This window comes from Dermochelys coriacea, chromosome 4 (assembly GCF_009764565.3).
Source record: "Dermochelys coriacea isolate rDerCor1 chromosome 4, rDerCor1.pri.v4, whole genome shotgun sequence".
NCBI lineage: Eukaryota > Metazoa > Chordata > Testudines > Dermochelyidae > Dermochelys > Dermochelys coriacea.
Genome location: NC_050071.1, coordinates 68,990,923 through 69,016,972, shown reverse-complemented (window position 1 = coordinate 69,016,972; position 26,050 = coordinate 68,990,923). Strand labels below are relative to the sequence as shown.

At 40.2% G+C, this 26,050-nt stretch overlaps 1 protein-coding gene across 1 annotated transcript in view; it reads right to left on the bottom strand.

Annotated features, from left to right (window-relative positions):
- Positions 1-970: 970 nt before the first annotated feature.
- Positions 971-26,050, bottom strand: part of CPE (carboxypeptidase E) — an 80,343-nt gene continuing 55,263 nt past the window's right edge. Inside the window, exons 2-9 of the mRNA XM_038399268.2 lie at positions 23,883-24,079; positions 21,011-21,178; positions 19,803-19,920; positions 17,322-17,504; positions 10,128-10,267; positions 8,462-8,561; positions 5,846-5,964; positions 971-3,731 (exon numbers count right to left, since the gene is read on the bottom strand). Of these exons, the coding sequence (XP_038255196.1) occupies positions 3,633-3,731; positions 5,846-5,964; positions 8,462-8,561; positions 10,128-10,267; positions 17,322-17,504; positions 19,803-19,920; positions 21,011-21,178; positions 23,883-24,079 (1,124 nt within the window). The 3' untranslated portion in view covers positions 971-3,632. The remainder of the gene's footprint in view (positions 3,732-5,845; positions 5,965-8,461; positions 8,562-10,127; positions 10,268-17,321; positions 17,505-19,802; positions 19,921-21,010; positions 21,179-23,882; positions 24,080-26,050) is intronic.

The following is a 26,050-nucleotide window of genomic DNA, read 5'->3' as shown; positions in this document are numbered from 1 at the left end:
GCAGTGATTCTAGGGCTCCAATCTGCTTGTAGCATTTTGTTGCTGAATATTTAGCGGAAAGATCTAGCTAATATCACAATGCTGAACTGTTTCAATAACCTTCCCAGATGCTGACTGCCCCAACTGTCCCCTACACAGCTCCTAAAACCGCCAGCTTCTCTCCTCGATGACTTCTTCCATGCAATCGTATCTTCAGTACGACTATTTGTGGTACCTTGAGATAATAGAAAAGGTAATATAAAGGCCACAAGGATACTATACAGAGTGCATTATTCAGTCTTGCATTTAATTCAGTGTAGATCTAGATCTGTAATAAAAGGTGCTTATGTGCTGGTTGTAAAAATGTTGATATATAATATCTAGGACTCAGAGGAGCAAAGTGAAGGAGACAGGCTGAGCAGGAATCAGTGTTTGAAGGCCACCCAATACAGTTATACTACAAGCCCCTTAATCACTATTAGCAAAGATATACAGCACTATTGCCAGCTCTTGCAATCTTGTGGTGTCTTTCTTAGAGCCTTTGCTCTTGGAGGCATAGGATTATGTGAGAGCCTCCATTTTTTTTTTAAAGTAAGTTTCTGGCCCTCATGGTTGTGTAGAAAAAGCTTGGAAACATGAACTAAGTGCATCCTCAAAGCTCAGAAACCAAAAGGTAAAGAAAAAGAACCCCAAATGTTTTTTTAAATCTCATGACTTTTAAAAGTCATGATTTTTGGATGCTGGGGTTGGCAATACTGCAATAGTTAGCATATTAATAGCTGGACATTTGTCACCTGCAGTATTGTTAACCATGCTACCTGCCATTCTAAATATAGGGATTCCCACGAATACTGCAGTAGGATAAGCACCTGAAACATGGCACACATTCTGGGCCCTTTCAGCATTCAGGAAATGAAAAGGGGTACATTTTAAATAGACCTGTCTATTTATTGTACAATAGTACAGCATGTGCCTTTTTCAACCAAAGAACTCTGCATCATGTAACACACTTTTAATATTCCATTGCAACGTACACAATCCTACAGCACAGATCAGTTCAGTTAGAGAAGCTACATAAACAATGACACTCCTGGTTATTCTGTTCTTAAGCATTTTTACATACAGTAAGAACAGTGGCAGTGGTCCTGGTGCTGTTATATTTAATTACTTTAGCCTGTTTCAATACAGCTAATAGCAAGCAGACATCTGAAGTAAAACAATGATAGCTTAGGGGACATTACATTTCATTTACAAATGCATAAAACAATAGACCAGAAAATGGCATGCATGGAATATAAGCAAGGCTTAGAAATACATTATGAAGTTCAGTTTGATGTAATGTCTGCACTATACCACAGAATTCCCTATGCAGAAAAATTGGCTACACGATAGGAGTTGCACCATATAACAGTGCCTTCTGGCCTAACATTATGCTGTTTTATGTTGTATTTTGTACAAATCTACACTTGCCTTGTTACAATAATTTACAGGCTGAAAGCAACTCTGTAGCCATTGCTAAATGCCAGCACTCCTTTGTTTTAATTCATACCATTTTTTTTTATTTTGCCCATCTTATCTGAACCCAGTATCAGTTCCATACATATAATCATACAGACATGGTTTTGTGTTTAATGTCTCTACATTTTAAACTGCTTTGTAGTAGGTGTTTGTGTCTCCTCGACTTTTTACACACACTAGGGAGGGAGGTGGAGTTACCTTTTTTTAACCAAAATGTCTGTGTATCTGGTTTTTTTTTGTTTGTGACAAAGGTTCTTCAGCATGACTGAGATATAGTTACAAAATTCATTGAGTTTCAGCTTAATCCATTGTTACAACTCTTAATAGAAGAGTTCCTTTGGGATTTGTAGTCCAGTGTCTACTACTTTACGTAGCACTGATCTACATCTTACAAAGTCAATTTTTGGTTCATTAGGAATCAGGTTATTCATTTCCATTACTTGTTCAGTGTAGGAACACATGCAGTATCTTGGGCATTTTATTTTAAAAGTCAAAGAGCTATGTTTGTTTAAGAAATGCAAGAAGTCCAAGGACATCATTTGCTGTGATTGTCAAGCTAGAATCTTAAGCAGATCAAGTTAGGGCCTGTTCCTAAACACATGAAGTAACTGGTAGTTTTCACATTGACTTCAATGGGAGCAAGATTGGGCACTGATGACTTTGTTTTTGAATCCTGCAACCCCCATTGACTGAAAATACAGGCTAATAAAACTACAGATTTCTTTGAGAGAAGATGGTACAATATTCTATTTGTTCTGTTCCACTGCTTGTTTGGGGGGGGGGGGGGAGTCAAACACCTGATCCTAAATTAAATGACACACAGCAGTACACTCTAAACTTTCAGTCCGATCCTAGCTGGTATAAAGTGGCAAGTTCCATTGATTTCAATGTAACCATGTCAATTTACACAAGATGAGGATCTGGTGTCTACATTTATACTGTTACTTCTGAAAGTTTCATTTTTCATGGACTAAATAATGGAAAACTGGTTCGAATAATTAAAAATAAATTGGAGGTCCACAAATTTGTCCAGAACTGAAACGTATTTTTTCCCAAAATATTTTACATCTATTTCCCTTTTACCCACCTGTGTTTCTCCTAGATTTAGACAAGACCAGCAGCGGAACAAACAAGAGTTGCAAACAACACTACTACTGCCTGGCTCAGACCAAAGAATGCCTGTCCTTAGTAGATTTCCAACCCATTTTGTAAATTGAAGAGTTAGGTGGCTTTGAATGAGCACTGGAACTTTTGGCTGCTCATCCAAATCACACAAACCTTTGGCAGTTCTTCCATAACTGGGTGACTAGTAATTATATATCAGCTGAAACACCGAACATTTTCTTCACTGGAACACCCCACAAGCACAAGAAGCATATTAACAAAATCCACACTTTGCAGCATTCCTTCTTTTGCCATTCAGAATTTTAACTTCGTTACTGAGTGACCAAAAAACCCCAAATCCAACCTTGGAGTATCAGTAACAGATTAAGGAATAAAATTACATTATCCCCTGTTATTAATATTAGGTCTTCTTCAGTAAAAATGCTTATACAAGTTCCTTCCACATTACTAAAATGAAGCTATACATTGATGTTTATTTGTTTAAATAGCTTCCACCACCAAAGACAGAGAATTTTATATTGATTTTAATTCTTGTAAAACATTAAGTAAACTGTTTTTATACACCTTTTCAACTACACTCATTATAACTCAATATAGAACATCTCTGCTCATACGCATTGCCAGACATTTCTGCCAGTATCTGAAACTGACTAAGAATTATGGGTATTTTTAAATCCAGTTAACCTACAAATTCTGGACTTGCAAATTACACATAGAAGATTGTATTTCCACTTAGGCTGCTGAGACATTCACTCATTTTTTTGTGTATCTTGTATGTAGGAAAGTGAATTTTCTTTAAAAGTATGGAATAAAAATTAATAATTTTTATTTGTCTAGTTAGTAGCCTTGTAGTTTTTTTAAGTAGTGCTGGTACTAATCAAAAGATTACTGAAAAAAATCAAAGTTAAATATAGTGAACTGCACAAGATCTAAAATATAGGGTCTGTCCACAGCACATTATACTAAGTCAACACATAATACATTAAAAGCTGCAAATTCAAAGACTTCACTTAGAAATTTAAAGTTTCTGACATCATCTTCCACCACTCCATCAACTCTTCTTTCTCTTCTTCTTTTCTTTCAGACAATGACTCCAGCTCAAAATCAACCTAGGTCAAAGAAATAATCCAAAAGGTGACTTTTAAAACACATGCTTCAGGAAATGTAGGGCAGGGAAGGAAGGTCCATGTTTGGATTAATTAACTGAAAGGAATTATAGGAAAACAAATATTTATTGGGATCTGAGTGGACGCTCCCTCATTTTAGGCTTTGTTTTTCAAAAGACTCTAAAGGAGTTAGGTGCCCAACTTCCACTGAAATTCAATGACAGCTGGGCACCCAACTCCTTTAGCATGCAATGATATGAATTACCTCTGTGGTTTGTCTACCACCTATCAATACAGGGGAAAAAAACACCAAGATCAGAATTCAGGCAGTTGTCTGCTGTATAGCAGAGCAACACATATGCTACCTCATGCCACCACAGAGTTCCTTCTCACATACAACACATTTTAGGTATGTAATAGGGTGGCTCGCCCATTGAGGGCTGAAACTAACCAAGGCTGATTACAGAAGCAGACACCTGGGAAAGACTAGGTGATTTCCCTAAAATGGGCAGCAGGAGGAAGTAATGAAGTCTTGAAAATTGTAGTGAGTGTGACAGGTTTCTGTAAGGAAGACCATGAGAGTGCTCGGGTGGCTTCTACTAGAGCTCTTGAGTATGAGAATGGTTTGGGCCTAGAAGCCAGACAAGAAGGCTGAATTTTAACCAAGTGAAGCCTGAGGGTTCTGGGCCCAGCTCCTACTAGACACCCTGACAGGGAGAAGGATGTGGGAGCCTGGAAGCCAGAGAAGGAAAAGCTCCTGCCAGGTACAGCCTAAAAGGCTTTGAATTGGAGCTAGGTCTGGGATGTAGGGTTGGTGTGTCTCTACCTATAGGAGACTGACCAGACTGCGGTTGGGGCTGGAGGGGAATGTTTTAATTACCTATTAACTATGAGTTATTAAGGGGCCCTGAAGGGGGGAGACATTGTAGCAGGGTTGATATTTACTGAGTGCCCCCCTCATGGCCTGTGTTATCCTGCTACCAATGTACTGTTAGTATGTCCTAATAAATGATGTCATATTATGTTGACTCACTGCTGATTGTCTACCAGAAATAATTTTAAAGAGAGGCACTGATCTAAAATCTTCCCTGGTGCATCTTCCACAGCAAGAATGGGCAAACTATAGCCCATGGGCCAGATCCAGGCCCCCCGCAGCTCCCATTGGCCGGGAATGGGGAACCGCAGCCAATGGGAGCTTCAGGGGAGGTACCCGCAGGCAAGGGCAGCGCACAGAGCCCTCTTCCCTTCCCTCTCCTCCCCCAGGGACATGGTGCCGGCCACTTCTGGGAGTGGCATGGGGCCAGGGCAGGCAGGCAGTCTGCCCTGGCCCCGGTGCATGCCGCTGCTGCCCTGGAGCCGCTCCAGGTAAGTGGTGCCAGGCCAGAGCCTGCACCCCAACCCCCTGCCCTGAGCCCCCTTGTATACCCCCTCCCACACCCCAATCTCTTCCCCAGCCCTACATTCATGGCCCTACATGCAATTCCCCCCCCCCCCCAGATATGGCCCTTGGGCCAAAAAGTTTGCCCATCCCTGTTCTACGGCATTACATCCAGGATGGGTATGTCCCACTTTAGTTTTTAAGGGGGAAATTTACCTCTGTGCCGAGGCTCAAACCAAAACCCATACATTATTTAAGTCCCACTGAAGTCCTAGTTTTGGGTTTATTTGGCACGTAAGTGGTGTAAGCGTTCTAGTGCTGGCCCTCTGCGCAGAGGTTAAGGAGATTTTCATCTTAACTATTCAGTTGCCAAAAGAATATCAGATCTAAACAAAAATGCTACTGTCCAGCCATGTGTGTGTAATTTTTACCCACCTAGGTGGATAAAGACAAGACTAATAGCAAAAGAAATGAGACACCTTCAAACACACTACTCTTGCTTGGTGGAAGCCAACAAGCATTAGAAAGAAAGAGTGCACAGGCTGACTAGATTTCCAGCCTGTTTTCTAAACTGATGAGGTTTGGGTCTATAAAGAGTTATGAATGAAGAGCAGCTAGGGTTTTTCTTTAGACTTGTATATTTTTTGAAATATATGAATATACATAGAATATAAATAACAATGCTCCATTATTCTTTTTTCATAAGGAAAGAAAAAACAACCAATGAGGGAGAACTTACCCCAATGGCAGGGCTAAAGGGAACAGCCACTTTTTTAGTTATTGCTAGATAGCCTGGTGCTGAGGCTGTAAGTTTATAGTTTCCTGGTGTAAGCAATCTCCAGTAATCACCATCCTTGGCTGAAGAAAAAGAAAAACATTGAATCGGAAGAAATAAAACTCATTATCCTAGGCTAAAAAAAAATGGGCTGTAAATGCCATTACAATATAATCCCAGAAATTCCAGCCTGGATTTCAATATCCAGGCAATTATGCAATGACATAAGACAATTTTAATTAATTTATAAAAAGATGTTTTCCACAAATATAAGCCACCCTTCACTACTGATACAGCTCTTGTGGAAATAGATAATATGAGAACTGTCACCCTGTAATAAGGAATCTCTTTAGGGATATAGTATCTTTTTAATATATACAGTTTTCCTGGGTGTCTCCCATCAACATGTGTGTGAGTTAAGGAAATAAATCCCCATTCATCAAGATTCAAATACTCTAGAGATTATATAGCCCAGTGAAAGAAGCATCTTTTTTTTTTATCAAGATGACAAATGAATGGAGGGACCAGATTATTCTACATAATCTTTGTTTACAGTGAATCAATGAAGGAAAAAAATATAAAAATCATAATCCTAAAGCCACACAGTAGAACTAACCCTCCACTCCATTACACCAGTTTTACACCAATGGGTGGATAAAGAGGCCCACTGGGCATTGTTTATAGTGTGGTATTTCTTTGGAGTTTACAAAAAAGTCACTCACAAGAATTCTTCATCCCTGCATACTACATAGAGTTTAGAAGAACCTTTGGAAGGTCACTCAGCAATGCCACTTGAAATTAGTGTCATTGCTTATGCCAATATTTTTCTAAATGCTTGCTGAACAATTCTGCAACTACACCAGCACTTTAAAAAAAAAAAAAAAACAAACTTCTATGTCTAGAAGGGAATATTATACAATTGTTCACAAGTAAACTTGACAGCGTCAGTACAATCAGAGTTGGTGAAAGTCCAATTGAGAAAGCTTCAGGAGGCATCAAATTAAAGTGCCCCCATATTTTTTCTTTAAAAAGACAGATTCTGTGGAAAAAAATATGATCTATTATATTAGCTGGTGCTGTAGCAAGATTGTATGTTAAAACCTACACAAAAGAACAGAATTAAGGTTCACCATTCACTTTTGAGATTTCCTGACTTTTGACCACTTTATTTCTAAATCTTTTGACATTGCATTGCTGCTATCTTTTTGCAAACATCCAGTGATATGAGATGATGGGGTGATGACTATGTGCATTATCTACTATAGAAGTGCAATATCATACATCTTAATCTCCCAGCACTGCAACAGAGAATAGGGAGTGGATTCTGACCTTTCAAATGGAGGACATAATCCTTTTCTTCCCTCCCCACCTCCATTCCTTCTCTCAATCCCTATGCTTGGTCACTTACTGTTCTTTACCTTTCATCCCTCCTTTCCTTTATTATGTACAGTGGAAGGGTACTGCTAAAGTTACTGTTGGCTCTTCTGGTTGGTGGCACGACTGTCCAGTGCCTGTAACGTGTGGGCACATCACAAAGGGAAATGCCAATCTGAGTGGGTTGCAATCCCATGCCATACAATGCAGTGGAATAGTGGGATTCAATGCCAGCATACAATAGTCCACAAAATGTGGGAAATGTATTTATTTAATTAGCACCTTACACCAAAAAAATGCTGTTTAAAATGACAATGAATATATACACTTCACACACTGTCAACGTGAAACTATTGCTAAACCTATCTCTAGGGTAAGATTCAGCAAAGATGAAAAGGTATACTACTACGAAACAACACGTTTAGAACGGGAAATGAAGAAGTACACCATCTCACTGAAGCAGCAGGGAGCTAGGAAGAAAGCAATTACCCAAACTGGAATTTGGCAATGAGATTAGGGATTAACACTCCTAATCCTGCAAAAAGTACTAGGGGGTCTTTAATGATCACAAGGGATTTGGACCAGAGTTTTAGGTTTCATCCTTGAGATGGCACTTCCAAAAGTACATTGCTCAAGAACATAGTCTGGACATACACCATTGACAGTTCCATGGTGACTCAGGGTGTTTGCAGCTCAAACCAACATATCCAAACTAGTTTTAATCTTACTAGCTCATATCCCAGAGCAGTGAAGCCACAGCAGCTATCTTGAGGATGTCAGCCTGAGCTGCAATCACACCCGATGATTACAGTCTAGACATATTCTCAAAGATAAAGGTGTCACCTACTGAGTCACCAATAATATTTCATATAGCATGTGGGATTAGGACTAAAAGTATTGTCTCACTGGATCAGAGCAGTGATCTATTTAGTCCAAACCAGTCTCCAACAGCAGCCATTATCATCTCCTTCAAAGAAAGGTGCAAGAAATTCTGCAAATGGCCGATATGAAACATCCTGCCCACAAGGAAAATTTCTTCCTAACTCCAGGTTGTCTCCCATCTAAGTATTGATGCAGCCTGACCACACTTAGCTAATAATATCAGATTAGATCTGAGAGGCTATGACTCCAGATTGCATGTTACAGAGGCATAGTAATACATTCTAGCACACCTCCTTACTTAATCACCTACGGTGTGACACCCACCTGATGTAATATCATGGTTTATTCCCTCCACAGAAATGGTAGCATTTGCAATCGGGTTTCCCTGAAGATCTCTAACAAATCCTTTCACTCCCCGATGTATCTGAAAAAGCCAGAAATACATGGGAAATTACTTGTGCTTGTTTTCTAAAGGAAAAGGCAGCTGTTTTAGTCAGTGAAATATCTGAGACTGCATGTTATCCACCCCATAGCTACATGCTGAAAATAAGCAGCAAGGATAATTTCTAAACCTCACACTGGAATATTACAAAGTGATTGAGCCAATGGAGTTCAGCTGCTGATATGACCAATTTGTTTTTTGATATGCAGCACTCATCACAAATGTGCAGCAAACCATGAAGGGAAGTAGGCATTCCCTCGAATCCTTTTGTTACTGAGTATTCTCACACTCAATAAAAGGTGTTGGGAGACAGCCTGATGCACATATTTCCTACAGGTTGTTAAGTTTTCTCAAATATAAGAATTTTGGGTCTGATCCTGCAAGGCATTCAGAACCTAAAATGGGGTGTGAGCAGCCTCAACTCCCAGTGAAATCAGCTAATTTACATGAGACAATCAGCCCCTTGGAGGACTGAGCCCACAAGATACAATCCTGCTCCGATTGTAGTTAATGGTAAAACTCACATTAACATCAGTGGAGCATGAATCCTCATTTGAAGACCGTACCCCGGTCCTCCAGTGCAATGTGGCCATTTTGTGTTGCAATACCATTGGACTGTGGCTCTAAAACCAGCATCACCAGCCAGCATAGAGCATTTGGCAGTGTAAGTGGAGATAGGGTATGCAATTGAGGCTTCTCTACACTCTGATCTACAGCTGTCGTTTAGGCACTATTAGCAGCTGATATCGTTTAGACAAGAACATCCTTTAGACAGCTCTAATTTATGATGAAGGATTAGCCTGGCACATAGCACAGGAGAGCAGAAAGGCCAAGTACCCTTTACTGGGTACTACTGCACCCTCCTCAGCCATAGCTGAGAATCTGGCCAGTCAGTATCATGTAGGAAAGTCCAGAAGGTGAGTAAAATCCTCTACCAGATGAGAGCAACTGAACTTCAGTGATCTAGCCAGCAGTTCTACAGAAGCGGGCAGTTTAAGGTGTCACGGTATCTACAGCTCTGAAAATTCCTTGTCAGACCGTATTTTAAGTAAAATTAACCCATGTGCAAAGCTGAAGGTTTTTTTTTTTTTTTTTTTTTTTGAACAGGAGGATCCTGTAGCAAAAGGGTGAAATTCTGTAGTGCAAATATACTGCCTGTAGTGCAAATATACTGCCTCTTCATCCCACATAAAACTAACAGGCAAAACTCAGTGATTTATTCATTGCAAATATTTGATCTGGCAAACTTTGGCATTTTTTTCTTAAATAAATTATTCAAGAATAAATGTGTCCCATTCTTCAACAGCTGTACTAACAGGCTATTTTTTTCATCATAATCACTGGCATATAATTGTTAACTATAGCATATCAAGCAAAAATCAGATCTAGATCCAGATGGGTTTGAATTTTTAGCAATCTATTAGTTCTGGATTTACCCTATGGATGTGTGTGGAGTAATCTTAACTACAGTATATAATCAGATTAACACCCTTGGCAGTTTCTGTTTAGTTGCATTACTCTAGAGAAAACTCTATTTTGACCATTTACCTGCTCAATATAATTGACAAGTGAGTTCTTGTTGTCCTCCCAGTAGTTCTTCAGAGTTTCCTCTGATGGGAATTTTTCACAGCTGAGCTCCACTGTGATTTCAAAGCAGTTGCTGCTGAGGTAATTGAAGTCCTGCATTCCTGCAATATCAGCAGAGATATGTTGACACTATTTGCATTGCTCTGAGGCAAGATGCACTGACAGTGTCCAGTGTGGAAAGTGGAACTTATTAAATGTTATGGGGAATTAGGAGAAATCTGCATTAAACACAATGGGCCTGATTCTCCTCTCCCATTGGTGTAAATCTAGAGCAGTGGTTCTCAACCTGTGGCCCAATCAGCACACAGCTGTGGCCCATGTGACATCCTCAGGGCCTTACGGGTAGTATATATATTGTGTGTATGCAGCCCACATAACAGAGAGCTGTATACATAGCACACAATGGTAAATGGTTGAGAACCACTGATCTAGAGTAATTCCACTGAAGTTACTGGAGTTTAAACCAGAAGAAGAAAGAAGCGAATCAGGCCCAATATACTGTTCTCAGGGGAGAAAAAGGGAGTTCACTGAAAATGCTCATTTCACAGAAAACACAGAATTTCTTGGCAGTCGTGACTTCATGTAATGATTGTACCAAATCTGACCATGCATCTGGCCTGCATATTCCTATGGGACACTTGGCATGGAAAGCCCTTTTTTTCTTTCATAGGAACTAAAAACAATTTCCAGGTGTGGTTCAATTATTTCCAGATGAAAAAAGAAACTGACCATTATGTGCACTATAAACCTGTGAATGACAGCTAATGACAAAGCAAATAAAACATCACAAATACTTTGAAAGAGATATTAGGGCTAGTCAAATTTTTTCTTTTCAGCAAAATGAATGTTTATCACAATTTTTAGGGTCTACCTTCTGTGGAAAAAAATTTCAATGATTTTCTGCAAACAAACAACCCTCACCCCCAGAATGAAACGTTTTCATTTTCACTGAAATTTTCAACTGGGGTGGGAGAGTGGGGAAGGGAGGCCTGTAATTTCCAATCAGCTACAGCATTTATTTTTCTTGTTTTTTGGGGTTTTTTCCTTTCAAACTCAGCACCAGAGTAAAAGAAATGGGGAATAGACTTGAATGTGATAAATGAAAAACATTGTTAATGCAACTTTAATTAGGAGAATTTAAAAATGTACAGTAGTATTTTTGATTAGCTATGTATTTAAATGTTCATCTGCCTGACCTCAGTCATTATATTCACTGGACCAGTTTCTGTGACACCCACTCCACTTCCTCTGCACCACTCAGGCAGCACAAAGAGGAGTGGAAGCCAGCCATGTTTCCCTGGATGAGGATTCATCGCAGTGAGCACAGGGTTTGTATAGCCAATTCCTATGCCTCCTCCTTGTGGTTTTCAGTGTAGGGACAGGAAGAAGCCTGGCTGAAGTACAGTATACCCTGGCAATCCCCACGTGGATTATTGCCAAAGGGCAATTATAGTAGTCCTAAGGCTGCTCTAAATTCCACTGTGACTGGGATCTCAAAACTGGCCTCAGAATCAGGGAACTGCAGTCAGCTTCCTAATGCCATCCTGCTCCTTCATGGTGGGCACAGTAGAGAATCTGGTCCAATACATGCAGTGTGACTGAATTCACGTTACATGTCAAATTTCATGACTTGTTTGTAGCTTACTTCTATAACCTCTAGTAGCTAGGCAAAACCTTCATTTATTCCAAAGTCCAATTTGCCTTCCCATGATTACATTAGAGACCATTTGGACACAACAGAAAATATCTGCTGTATAATTTTTCTGTTTTTATTTTATTCTTTTAAAAATAGGAGAGGAAGGTTGTTTGTTTTTTATCTGAAGCTCTCAGCTGTGGCCCAGGTTCTGCAAAGAGATCTGAGCAAATAGACTCATATCATTCAAAACTCATACACATGTAGGAAGTTCCATTCTCTACCAGGATGTGCTAATGGGTTCCACAGACTGTGGTGTGTAAAGCCTTTTCTTTCATAAAGTTTTGAATCTGCCACTTTTCAGCTGAAGTGTCCTCCTTAATTTATACTGAGGTTGCACCTAAAGGCCCAAATAAGATTTGAGCTCATGTTATGTACAATACAGATATGAAGAGACAATCCCTGCCCCAGAAAGCTTGAGAGAGAGAAAGTATCATCATCCCTATTTTACAGACAGGGAATTGACACATACAGACTAAATGACTTGCCCAGTGTCACACAGGATATCTGTGGTATAGCCAGGACCTGAACCGACATCTCCTTGGTCCCAGCCAAGTGTCTTACTCAGGCACACCTCTTTCTAATTACATTTTTAAACAAATTGCCCATTAATCATTCCCTCCCATTGTCTCTTTCACCATAGCTGACTGATCGTTTGATCCTACTCACCGCAAAGAGAAAAAAAGCGAATAATAAAAGATCCTTGAGATGGTGCACATGTAACTGAAATTCTGGAGAGGAAATGGCCTCTCCTATTCCAGGTGTCCTGTGTCACTCTAGCCACTACCTCTTGCCCTCCTGGAAGAGTGGGGCTATTAGGAGGCTCTGTGCATGGGGGACAGACTTTACCTTTTACTATAATGCTGTAGTCACATCGTACATTAATGGCAGGAGGTAAATTGTACTGATAGTGTCCAGTGTGGAAAGTGGAACTCCCAGCAAGGAGGGACTTATGTCATTACTGGGAATGGCGTTTTGATGCTTTGCAAACTTCAGACTATCCCTACAACTTTGATTCATGTCCCTCATTGCTGGTTTAAAGTTGAGATTTTCTAGGGAACCAAGTGAGTTGAATGTCCCTTTGTTCTTTTATTCCAATCCCTTCTAGTTAAGGGAGTTACACAGGATTTACATTGGAATAAATGAGTTTAGTATCTGGACAAAGCAAATTTTCTTCAATTTTAAAATAAATATTATGTCAGGGGGCAAATCCTCAGAGCTGCTGAGCATCTGCAACTCCCACGTACCTTTGTGTTACTAGCTAATATATGAACTAGCATAACCCTTTATTCGTACGTCTGGGCAGTACATGGTGACAAAGTACATTGACACCTTTCGTTCTTAGGGTGGTGCAAACTGAAGCTTTGGGGGTGATACGCAGAGCAGAGCATTCGACATGACTCATGGTAAAACCCAAAAGAAAATGTCCTCAGCTTTGATTCAGCAGTAGGCAACATGAAATGTGATTTAGGTCAGCAATGAACTGACAAAGTGTCAGGCACGACTACAGCATAAAAAGACACTTAAACAATAGACTAATTACAGATCAAGTTAAGCTGCTTTGAGATGCTATTTTTATGCTGATACAAGAATCTGATAAGACTCAGTTGATCAAGGGCCCTTGCACGGCTACTTGGAGTACTGTATTGTACATATTACAGAGTTAAACTGTAATAAGTGAATAACTGCCATAGGAGACTTATGCTTGGGGATGATTTGCTATTATCTCTTGGTCTTGCCTATATTACACAGTAACTCCACACAGTTAACATTGTTTCGTTGTTACGTCACTGATCAATTAGAAAACATGCTCGTTTAAAAGTTGTGCAATGCTCACTTTTAACATTGTCTGGCAGCCGCCTGCTTTGTCCACTGCTTGCAGAAAGAGGCACCCGTTGGTGTTAGTGGTGGGGACTTGGAACCAGGGTGGATCGGCAGCCCCCATCAGCTCCCTTAAGTTCCGTGTGCAGCAGCCTATCAATTGCCAAGCAGTTCAGCAGTCCCTCCTCCCACTGCCGTGTGCTACTCCTGCCCTCTGCCTTGGAGCTACTCTTGGGAGCCTCCTGCTTGCTGTGCAGAGGGCGGGGTACAGGAGTGCTAATGTCAGAGTGTCCCTCTTCCCAGCACTCCTGCCCCCCACCTCCACAGAGCATTGGGTGGCAAGGGTCATAACAGGGCTCAAGATGGAGGGAGCTTGCTGGCAGCAGCTGCTGTCTCAGTTTACTGATCTACTTAAAAAGGCAATGTACTTTAGAGTAGGGTTAGCGTACTTAAAGGGGCAATGCGCATTTCTCTCTCTCTCACACACACACACACACACAGTGTGTGTCTCTGTATTTCTCTGCCATGCTGTCTCCCCGCCCTCCATTCGTGCTGCCTTGTAGAGTGTGTTGCTACATTAACAACAATGTGTTAACTCTTGAGGGCTCAGATGAGTGCTAGTTCATCATTTAGCAGCAAGACATTCCCTGGAAAATATCCCACCCTCTGACTACCACCTCAACTAAGCTTCACAATCATTATTGCTGTGTACAGTATTAAACTGGTTGTTTAAAACTTATAATGTATAAGTGTGTGCATATATATAAATAAAAATATATACTCGTCTGGCAAAAAAAATTTCCCTGGAACCTACCCCCCATTTACATCAATTCTTATGGGGAAATTGGATTCACTTAACATCGTTTCGCTTAAAGTAGCATTTTTCCAGAACATAGCTACAACGTTAAGTGAGGAGTTACTGTATATAGATATTACACACACAAAAACTACTTTAACAGAACATTATTAAAATTCAGAGTCAAGCACTCAAAAATTTTGGAAATGCCAGAATTAACGTTCCCTCTGTAAGCTTAATTCAGCCCCCTTATGTGTATGTATTATGATATAGTCTTTAATTGCAAGATCACACATTTTTTCCACAGGACCATTCCTCATTCAATAGCCTGGAAATGAATCAGGATTATGCAATGAAGGGGATTTGTGTGAGGTATCCCAGCTTCCTCCTAATTAACCCTCTATTTTCATCCTTCATCCAATCTCAGTCTCCCCCATCTACTGGCTCCCAGTCATCATCCCCATTTCCTTCCCTGGCTCCCAGTTCCAGTCTGCTTGCCCAGTCCGTCCTACTCTTCCCCCTGGATCCTAGTTCCATTCCCAGGCTCCTTGCCCAGGCAGCTCCATCTCTCCCTTGCTTCTAGTTCCCAATTCTAATATTCTTGACCAGCAAGTCAGTCTTCCACAACCCCAACTCCATGTAAATTTCCTTCTCCTTCCCTCCCTTCATACACACCCCACCAGTCTTTACTTTTCACACACCCCTGGCAGCTCCTCCCAATCTATTTTGCCACCTCTGAAAGTCTACCTGTTGTCCTCTCCACATTCAAACCAGGCAGCTTCCTCTTCTATGTTTCCTGAACCCAGTAGCGGGGACATGGGTATGACATGGGTGTATGACAGATGTGAGTTTGGATGCCTGGACCCCGCCCAGCTCACAGCAGCCCAGAGCTGCAATTGCCAAGTCCTGCTCAGTCCTGGGCTCCAGCATGTCTAATGTGGAAGGAAACATTTGGAAACTGCAGGTGGGCTTCCCCAGAGCTGCAGACCCTGGAATTGCCAGGGAGCTGGGCAGGCAATCTGGCACAAAACTAGGCAGGTTTCCAGAGGAACTTAATCAAAATTGAACCATCTCTGTCAAACATTTCAATTAATTGGCAAATTCTGACCAAAGAAGTTTCATTTGAATTTTTCCAACCAGCTCAAGCTTCCATTGACTTAAATGGGAGTTTTGTCTGAGCAAAGAACTGAGTTAAAACTGAAGTCTAATTCATGCCCCTGCGGCCTACGAGTGGAAGTATATCCTTTCCCTACATAGTAAAGGGGTTCAACAACCTCTACCACATTGTACTGCCACCTCCACTGGACACTGCAGAGAGCTCTGCATGAGTCTGGGGATCCACAGATAGGGAGGAGGCAAGAAGTAGGAAAGGGATGCAAGAATCTAAGGCCCTGACTGGGCTCTGTAGCAATGCGAGGACTCACTGGTGCATTGCCTCCTGCTGGTCATCCTGGGAATTAGTTCTCCAGCCTAAGGAGTGCCCTCTGCAGGCCACTGTCTCACCTGCCGCTGGCCCCCATGTCCCTCCTGGACCACGGTGCCCCTCTCCCTCAGGGTTCTGCCCCCAGCAGTAACCCACAATCTGGGTCTCCCCACCCAGGGAATCCCCAACCCTCTATCCTCACCTTGCCTCAGTGGCTACTGCCAGTCACCATCTAGCCCCTGCTCACTGGGGCAGACTGTAGTCTGTAAACTACTCATCATTGGGGGTGGGGGAGTTGGACCAGCTGCCTCTGCCTATTCCCAGGCTACACCTCTGTAGCCCCAGTACCTTTCCTGGCCTTTAGCAAGGCCTGCAGCCTGGGGGTTTTCCAGGCTGGAGCTCCCCAGCACCTCTGGCCTTCCTCCAGTCCTGCTCCACTCTAGGTACTTTTCTCACAGGCAACCATTCCTTCTCTCTCAAAAGCTAGAGAAAGTCTCTGCCTGAGCCCCTGCTCACAGCCCTTTTATAGGGCCAGCTGTGTCCTGATTGGGGCATGGCCCCAGCTGTGGCTGCCTTCCCAATCAGCCTAGCCTTTTCTTTCAGCCCCTTACAGGGTTGGAGTGGGGTGATCGCTCTGCTACAGGCTCCTATTGAAACTGATGGTAAAACTTCCATTGTCTATAGTGGTGTAGAATCAGGCCCTAAACATCTCCTAAAAGGCACTCTGCACCTTTCACGATTGGGCCACAGTGAATAGCAGTCAGCAGTCTACCATCCATTACCAGGTATCTTTCTTTTTTTTCCTTAGATTGTTGGTAATGATAAATTACTCCATACTCCCATAAGTAATAGTGTAACTGTGTTTAGTAGGCATTTTTTTTACTGTGCATGTGTAAAATCAATATTCCACTTGTTTATACATCCATTATTTTTTTACATTTATTCTCTGAATTATTTGTTACAAACCTGAAGATAAAACAGTTTTCAGACCTTTCTGTGAAAAAAGACAAATAATTTTTAATTGTTCTCTAACTGTAGAAAATGGCTTAACTGCAGTTGTCTGAGAACTCAATTGCTTAAACATTCCAAGTCTGCTGGGTGTGTAGGGTGAAAGATAACAAATATTTTAACGGGCATCCTGGTCAGCTTCCCTTTTCACTTTGGGTATGTTCTGAGCTGAGCACATAAGGAGTTCCATACTTACCTCCCATTTGCTTCATGGGTGTTTTGTGGCTACAGTCGTTAAGAAAATATTCCCTAAAGAGCCATCTGAGATTCAGCTTGTTACACCCGCAAACGTTGAAGAGCTTTGCAATATTGTTCTATTAATTTGTCACTGAATATGTGATTTTAAAGTAACCACAACTACTGACCATCCTCAAAAGCAACTGAATCCGTACTGTACCATGAAGTGACACTGACCTCCAGAAACACTGTACCAAGCACCACCATTGGTTGTTCCATCTACAAAACTACTGTCGTCATCATTCTTACGACATGGTGGCCTGTTTGGATCAGACATGGCTGGGTTAAAAGATGAATAACTCCGAGCTAAGCTTTGAAAAATCGCATCATCAGGGCAGGAGCTGTATTCATGAGTACTACCTAGAATAGAAAATCAGACACACTGATTAGCAGATTAGTCATACAGATTAGGACTACTGGATTATGAACTCATTAAAACAGGGACTGTGTCTTCTACTTTTCTGTAAAGTACTGAGTGCACATATAGCAGAATAAAATTAATATTTAATAATAATTCCATTACTTTAATATGTTAATATGATCTGTATTTCTATTATTCAAAATATTAATATCAATAATAATATCCATTATTGATTACCAGTATTAATATTATTGTTATTAATTTTACAGTACCAAGGTGTGCTAGGCATTTTCCAGACAAAAGAAACAAAAAAAGTCTCTCCCTCAAGAGTTTACAATCTAATATTAAATGATATGATGAGTAAGAGTAACAAACAGTAGGGAGAAAATGGGTTGAAGAAGGACAAGGGTTACAAACAAGATCAGATGGTTATTCATTTTAAACCTGTACACATGTTAGTGGCTGAAGTAATAAAACAATAATAATACTATTTGCAAACTGACAAAATGATTCTGCTGCAGAGTGAACCATTTTATAACAGACTACATATTGCCGAGCAGTGTTTGTGAAGGAGAAACTGCAATACAGTTATTTTCACTAACATACATATCACTTCCATGACTGCATTTATTAAAGTACCAAAAAAGAACTCTTTCAACTAGGTATGTCACTAATGTCTTAGTTTGCAAGCCATATATAAACAGCCTCTGCTTACATGTCAGCTATTGTACATATACCTACTGGTTCATTGTCATGTGGTAATTACCAGATATGAGGAAAATTCTTCAGATAGATGATGAGGATGATATGGAGAGTTAAACATCGTGGACAGAAAGGGTGAAATCCTGGCTCCACAATAGCTAATGGTAAAAGTCCCATTGACTTCAGTAGAGGCAGGATATCACTCAAGCTCTTTTGCTATTATACCAGCTATACCACTCTGCTTGGGATGTTCCTAGACTCACGACTCAATATATAACTACCATTTCTTCACTGACAGGTGTCCAAAGCCTCAAAACCCATTCCCCTCTCCCTGATTAGGAAAATTTGGTGTATGACTAAAAAAAGATACAATGTAGGGCATTGGTCCCCAAACTGTGGGGCGTGCCTCCTAGGAACATTTGGGGAGGCACACTGTGTGGTGGGGGGTGGGGAGGGAGTTCCATGTTTCCAGCCCTGCTCCGCTCCCAGACCAGCTTTGCTCCCACCCTTTCTCCTCCCCAATCCTGTTCATGCCCTAGTCCTGCTCTACCTCCAGGCCCAGCTCTGCCTTCATTCCCTCTCCGCCCGCAGCCCAGCTCCAGCTCACTCCCAGCCCTCATTCCGGCTCCCCAAACCACCTCTGCCCCCAGTCCCAGCTCCACTCCACCCCGCTGCTCAGCTCCCAGCCTGGCTCTGCCCTCATTCCTTCTCTGTCCCCAGACCAGCTCCCCCTTTAAATCCAGCTGCTCCCCCATCACCGTTTCTGCCCCCAGCTACATTTTCAGCCTACGCAAATGGATAAAATTTTCTGAACCTGATTCTCCACTGTGTTACACCAATTATATGTCAAGTAACCCACTGAAATCAGGCTCTTCTAACTGCAGAAAATGTATCTTCAAAAACTAGAGTGAAACATTACATATTAACTATCTTTGAACTAATTAATGAATAATATATTTAAATGGCTCATAAAGTTGCATGGTATTTCCACTCCACTCCTAGCTGATTAGGCCTCAGCTGGAATATTGTATCTCTTTCTGGGCACTACATTTCAGGAAAGATGTGGACAAATTGCAGAAAGGCCAGAGAAGAGCAACAAAAATGATTAAAGTTCTAGAAAACATGACTTATAAGGAAATATTGAAAAAATTGTTTTTGTTTAGTTTAGAGAAGAGAAGATTGAGGGGGCTCATAATAGTTTAAGTACATAAAAGGTTGTTATCAGGAGGAAGGCGAAAAAAATGTTCTTGTTAACCTCTGATGATAGGACAAGAACCAATGAGCTTAAATTGCAACAAGGGAGGTTTAGGTTGGACATTAGGAAAAACTTCCAGTTAAGCATTGGAACAAATTGCCTATGGAGGCTGTGGAATCTCTGTCACTGGGGGGTTTAAGAGCAGGTTAGACAAACACCTGTCAGGAATGGTCTAGATAATACTTAGTCCTTCCATGAGTGCAGATGACCTATTGAGGTCCCTTCCAGTCCTATACTTCTATGATTTAGAAAGTGAATCTTAGTTAGCAGCCACGGAAAGATAGATTGTCTACATCCTATTTGCGTCTTTGGACGTATAAAGTTAATGTATAATACACACCACTGCGAGTTTCATCATATGGATAGTTTGCAACAAGGTCTCCTCCATGAAGATTCGCTGAGAGGACAAAGGGAATATCCATAATCCAGTGGATGATGCTTTTAGTTTCAGGAGCAAGCTGTAACAAAACAGATATTTTCAGCAATTAACTTTGATAGTCTATGTAGTAACATATCCAGCAGTCTAATGCCTTTTAAATACAGGTTACAGGCTTGCTTCTGATCACACTTATGGCCCAATCCATTTAAGTCAATGGGAATCTTTCCACTGGCGTCAAGGCAGCTGATTGACATTAGGCCCTTGCAGAGATGTCAATCTGGAGTAGCTCCATTGACTTTGGTGGATTCACATCAAAGGAAAAACGTATAAATTAGATCAGAATCAGACCCTATATTTACTGCATCTCAGTGTTTGACTTTACCATGCTACACAAAGCACAAGAAATATTGCAAATATTGTGGTAATTTTGAAAACTATGAAAAAAACAAATGTTGATTTCAAGGATGTCCATTGTACATTCTACGCTGTATGTTAACTACAATGGATAGATAGTAAAATTAAACCTGTGCTGAGCTGGTAGTCACTTTTCATCAACAGGTTGTCAAAATCTGTAATCAAAAGCTGGCTTTTAGGGCCATAGCCCCTTAAAAGTGTATGCCAGTGTACCAGTAGTGGTTCCTGAAGCATTCTGCATGTGAAGATCAGAAGTAGGCAGAACCCCTCCAGACATGTTATTTAAGAATATGGGTACATAAACAAGAACTGAGTTTCCAGCAGGTAAGATCAATGTATAAGTGAATTCTGGCAGTGTTCCACAGATGGCAATACCAGGATGTCTTATCGACAAAGGAAATGTAGGAGATAAAGAAGTCAAGGATGACTCCATGATCTCCGGTCTTAAAAAATGAAGGTTGGAATTAAGGAGAGACAGTGAACTAACAGAATGGACCAAAGAAGACTTGCTACGCAAAAGGAGGAATCCAATTTATGAAACATTCAATAGAAGGAAATTAATGGTGCACTAGGAGCTGACAGATTTAAGACCAGAAAATAGATTAGTTTAAGTAACAAAATAATCCAAGTCCGGAACATTGTCTTATTTATTTTAAAACATAGGCTTCTTGATGTAAGAGCCAGCAAGAGAGCTCGCTATGGAAAAGGATGAAACACACTCCAATGATTTGGTGAAAGTACAGGACATTATTTACCTTAGGATTCTGGTCCACAGCTTTCCTCATGTTTTTCAGTAGGTGATTGTTTGGGCCACTTTCTCTCTCATTAACGTAAACTATTCTATCCAGGTCAGGGAAATTACGGTTCAGGTCTATTCCTTGAGCATTACTTCGACCAACAAGCCAGTCTTTGAGTTCACCAGGCTGAAAGAGAAGAGGGAGAAGACGGGGGGAAAAAAGTAATTCAGGCCATCTGTACAGACAAACGCATATGTATTAATATTATTATTATTAATTATGTGTATTACTGTAGCACACAGGGGCCCCAGTCCTAGAACAGGACCACAATGAACTAGGCACTGTACAAACTCAGAACAAAAAGATCCTGCCCCAAAGGGCTTACAATCTAATTATCAGAAAGAGACAATAGATGGATAAAGACGGGGGAGTACAAGTAAATGAGACTATAGGTGACAGACAGTGGTCTCTGCACAACAGCAGCCTAACCATTGTCATGGTTTTTGTAGACATCATAGCAAAGGAGACTTTTAATGAAGGAATTCAAGGTAGAGAATGAGGCAGTTTTACAGATGTTTAAGGGGACCACCTTCCAGACGTGAGGGGCAGCATGGAAGAGGGCATGAAGGTGCTTGTGATGGTGGAGGTCAGCATCATTGACAAATCAGAAAGCTGCAAAAGATTGATAGGGTGGGATTGACTATGAAGTGCCTGGAAAGCGAATACTAGCAACTTATATTTGATGTGACAGGGAAGAGAGAGGCCAGTGGAGAGATTCAAAAAGAGAGGTGACATGGGCTAGGAAAATGATCCCAAAGAGCAGCATTCTGAATGGATATGAGTAGGGCAAGATTCCATTTAACAAGGTCAGGGAGCAGGATGTTGCAGTAACTGAGACACAAGATGATGACAGCTTGAATGAGAGTTTTAGCCGTATGATGGACAGGGAAGGCTGTAATTTCGAGATGTTATGCAGAAAGCATCAGCACAAACCTAAAATAAATTTGCGCCCTGGACCAAAACCTTCAGTCATCATTTACTAAGACAAAACTCCCACTGAAGTCAGTGTTTTATGTGAGTTTGTACTGTGTGAGGACTTCAGGATTTGGCCCTAGAGTTGGATTATTGCAGATCAGTGAGCGTTAGTAGCTTAATGCTGAGGTTAAAGGCAAATTCTCTAAAGAAGGGCAGCCTTACATGGCAAAAAGTTCACATTTCTATTATCCTGCTTCAGGTCACATTATTTCTAAAAGATCAAATACTAAAGTTCTTATGCAGACAAACTCCTGTGAAAGTCAATGTTCCTCATCCAGAGAAGAGTTGTAGCTGTTCAGAATTTCTCAGGAATCAGGAACAATGTGAGTTTTACATTAGCAAGAACTTCCAGATTTGGCTATGATGCTTTCAATTTGCATTAAAAAAAACATATCTATTCCCTGAAGCTGACCAGTGACCGCGTGTATATAACTACTTTCTGATGATTTGTATTCTTGCTCATTATGACTTTAGCTAATGGAAAATTCATGGCAAAGATATCATTTTGGTTTAATTTGTGGGGTGTACCAAACCTGCCATAAAGCTCTGTGTACAGTAGCACTATAAAAATAAAATTCAAGTAACCCTAAAACAATACATGTAAAGCTTTTTTGAGAGTTTCTTTCTGAAGGCAGGAAAGAGGTTCTTTCCCATTTTAAATCAGAGTTTTACAAAAAATGATTTAACATGAGTAGGACGTACTGATCAGCTGGTAATTTATGGGAAATATACCTTCTTTACTGCCACTAGAGGGAGCACTAATACCGAACATTTTGGGGAAACAGTGATGGTAACCGATTCAAACACAAGTGTTTCATTTCCATGAATTTAACACTATTTTTAAGAAACAGAATCTTGCTTATTTAATAATATATACAGCTTTCATGTGGGAAGTTTCAAAATTACTTTAGCAATAATCTTTACAATTTAACGTACTCAAAGTAATGAAAATAGATGTTGTTAGCAAACTAAACTATAGCTATTTTATATTATTTTATATTATAAATCATAATAACCATCACATCTTTATAAAAGGTGCAATTATAGTTCTCAGTAGTGACCATACACTAAAACCCCAATCCTGCAAACACTTCTGCAGATATTTAACTTTAAGCATGTCAGTAGTCCCATTCATTTCAACGGGTACATTCATTGGAGTAAAATTACGAGTGTGCATAAGTGCAGAACTGGTGGATGAAACATCCATGAGTAATCCATTAATACAATTTTAGATCTGCATGAACAGATCACAATTTTCTTGACTGTATTCATTATCCTAAATTATACTACATTTGCTGAATACTTCTTGCTCAGTAGTTGGTTTTTAGAAGAAGCTTGTTCAGAGTCTCTGATATTTGAAATTAAAGCAGTTTTATGAGACATATAGGTCACATGGTATATTTCTGTTCCCTGATTGGATGGATGTAGTTCTTAGAATCAGGTTTCCAGTGAGAATACTCTTAATTATTACTTAAACTTATCCTTCCATCAATATTTCACAATATTCCATTAAAATTTGCTGTTTGGGGGAAAACATTCTGGTCAGTAAACTTATTTGTAGAATATTTATGAAATGCGACAACAGAAAGATCATGAATACAGTGAATTAGTTAAGCTAAAATGAATATTTGGAGACAATTTTTTGCAGTATTTGCCTAGCTCTATCATATAGCTATTAAAGAGGACAGTTACAATGTATTGTACTATTAAAAATAGTGTGCAAGGTGGACTTGTCAACAGTCATTGCAGTGAAAATTCATATATTTCTGAGCTTGTTCTATTAGTCGTGTTTTTCACTGAGTCTAAGATAGATACAGATCGTGATTACAATCCTTATAAACCTTGGCTTACAAACCTGGGATGCTGCCTTCTCAAACCCATCTGGATTTAAGGATGGCATGATGTGGATGCGTGTGCTGTGGATCAAGTTGATAATCGTCTCATTTCCCTTCTGGTATTCATTACATAGGTACTGAGCTAAGAAAATGAGCAGCTCCCTTCCAACGGCTTCATTCCCGTGCATATTCCCAATATATTTAAATTCAGGCTCCCCTGCAACACAAAGAAGAAACATCCCTTAGACAGATGCAAAGAATATTCCACATTTTGTCCATGAGGCATGGGCTTTGGTGATCAGGTCACATAGCATATTACAGCTGTTTCCAAACACTATTGTTATAGCTCTGTGTCCCCACCCTTAGTCCCTAAATATCTAAAGGAGAGAGACTGAAAATGTCCTTCAGGATAGTGAATTTAGATTTTCAAAACAATCCAGCTAATTAAATAAATAGTAATCTTTATTCAGGAGTTTGTCTAAGAGTCGAGAAAAGACACCAAATTCTGACCCAGTATATCGGTGTAAATGCACCATTAATATTAATAGTGTGACTCTGCATTTACATTATGTAACTGGTATAATCCAAATGTAACCCATACATTTTATGGTTTATAAAGAATAAATTCACTTTTCAAGAAAAGAAAAGTGTTGCTAAATTAATCTTTTAATTGTTAATGTCGTTTCAGCTTGCAAATATTTTAAACTGGAATGATGTTTTTTATAACACTCCCATTGAATAGCAACTGCTCCTGGACGTCTGAAAGTCCTGTTTAACAACTGTCTGAGACATTCACTTCTGATTTATAGACTTAGTGCAGTATCTTGATGGGTAGAATGTGTGGTTTTTCCTTAATTAAATAAAAATTCTAATCTTCCCAAATTATGTTTATTGGTCAATATCATTGCAGCTGTAGATACAAGAGGAACGTGCAGGAGAGTCTATGGTCCCTAGAGGCATGAAGAATTTATATGCATTTATTATTTTTAAGGTAATATCTTGGGCCCTGATACTGCAAACATTCAGGCATGTGTTTAACTTTAAGCACGTGAGTATTCTAACAGAATCCAGGGGACTCTTGTCCTAACGGTATGCATATTCCTAAGTGTTTGTAGGATTGGAGGCTTAATTTTCTTTTCATCTCTGTTCATCTCTACATATGATGATTTATTTTTTGATTCCATTATAACTGCTCTCATCTGACCAAGGAGTCTTTCATGATACGCTTTGAATATATAATATTGAATACCTGATCTGATCTATATTAACCGGTATGTCATAAGTAAGACACAGGAGGTAACTTGTCCCGCTCTGTTCGGCCCTGGTGAGGCTCCAGCTGGAGTATTGTGTCCAGAGTTGGGCATCACACTTTAGGAAAGATGTGGACAAACTGGAGAGAATCCAGAGGACAGCAACAAAAATGATCAAAGGTTTAGAAAAACTTTATCCCTGAACCTGTAGAATTTTACAGGTTACTACCACTAAATCCAAACATTCTTGTTAAACCCTCTAAAGCCAATTCCTCTTCTTCTCTTCATTGTTTTATCAGTTTTCTATCAATAACAAATTCCCTTTGACAATGCCCATTTGGTGCTTCAAGCAGAGGAGCATGAGCAGTAGCACAGTGATATCAGAGGTAATGCAGCCAATCACCACTCACTCCCTCCAATAACCCTCACCTTTAACCCTAAACTGCTGCCTGCCTCGGTCATGTCTCCCTATTTGGTGCTGCAGGCAGAGGAATCTCTACCTGTAACACTAAGTGGGCATGGTTTAAATGAACTAAAACAGTTTTGACTAGGCAAAGGTAAATGATCTTGCCTGAACCAGGCATATTGTGGAGGGGGCCACAGTGCAAATCTCTATTCTCTTTCCTACTCCACCGATATAGCAACTGATCTGAAGCAGCCCATTATTCCTGCGATATAGCCTTATTTGAAAATATAAGTGGTTATTCTATAAATTATCTTTAGTTGGAGTTGTGTTTTTAGAAAATAATTGAACAAGACCTTAGGTGACAGTAACTTTAGAAGTGGTTAGTGACATGTAGCAGTGCTTGTCAGTTTGTCACCAAAAAAGCTTAACATTTTAAAACACTTCTTCCTTAATCAGTTATCAGGCTTTAATGTACTCTGAGGTCAGGTCAGGATTGATGTAAAAGCCCTCTAAAAGCCAGAGCAACTGAAAG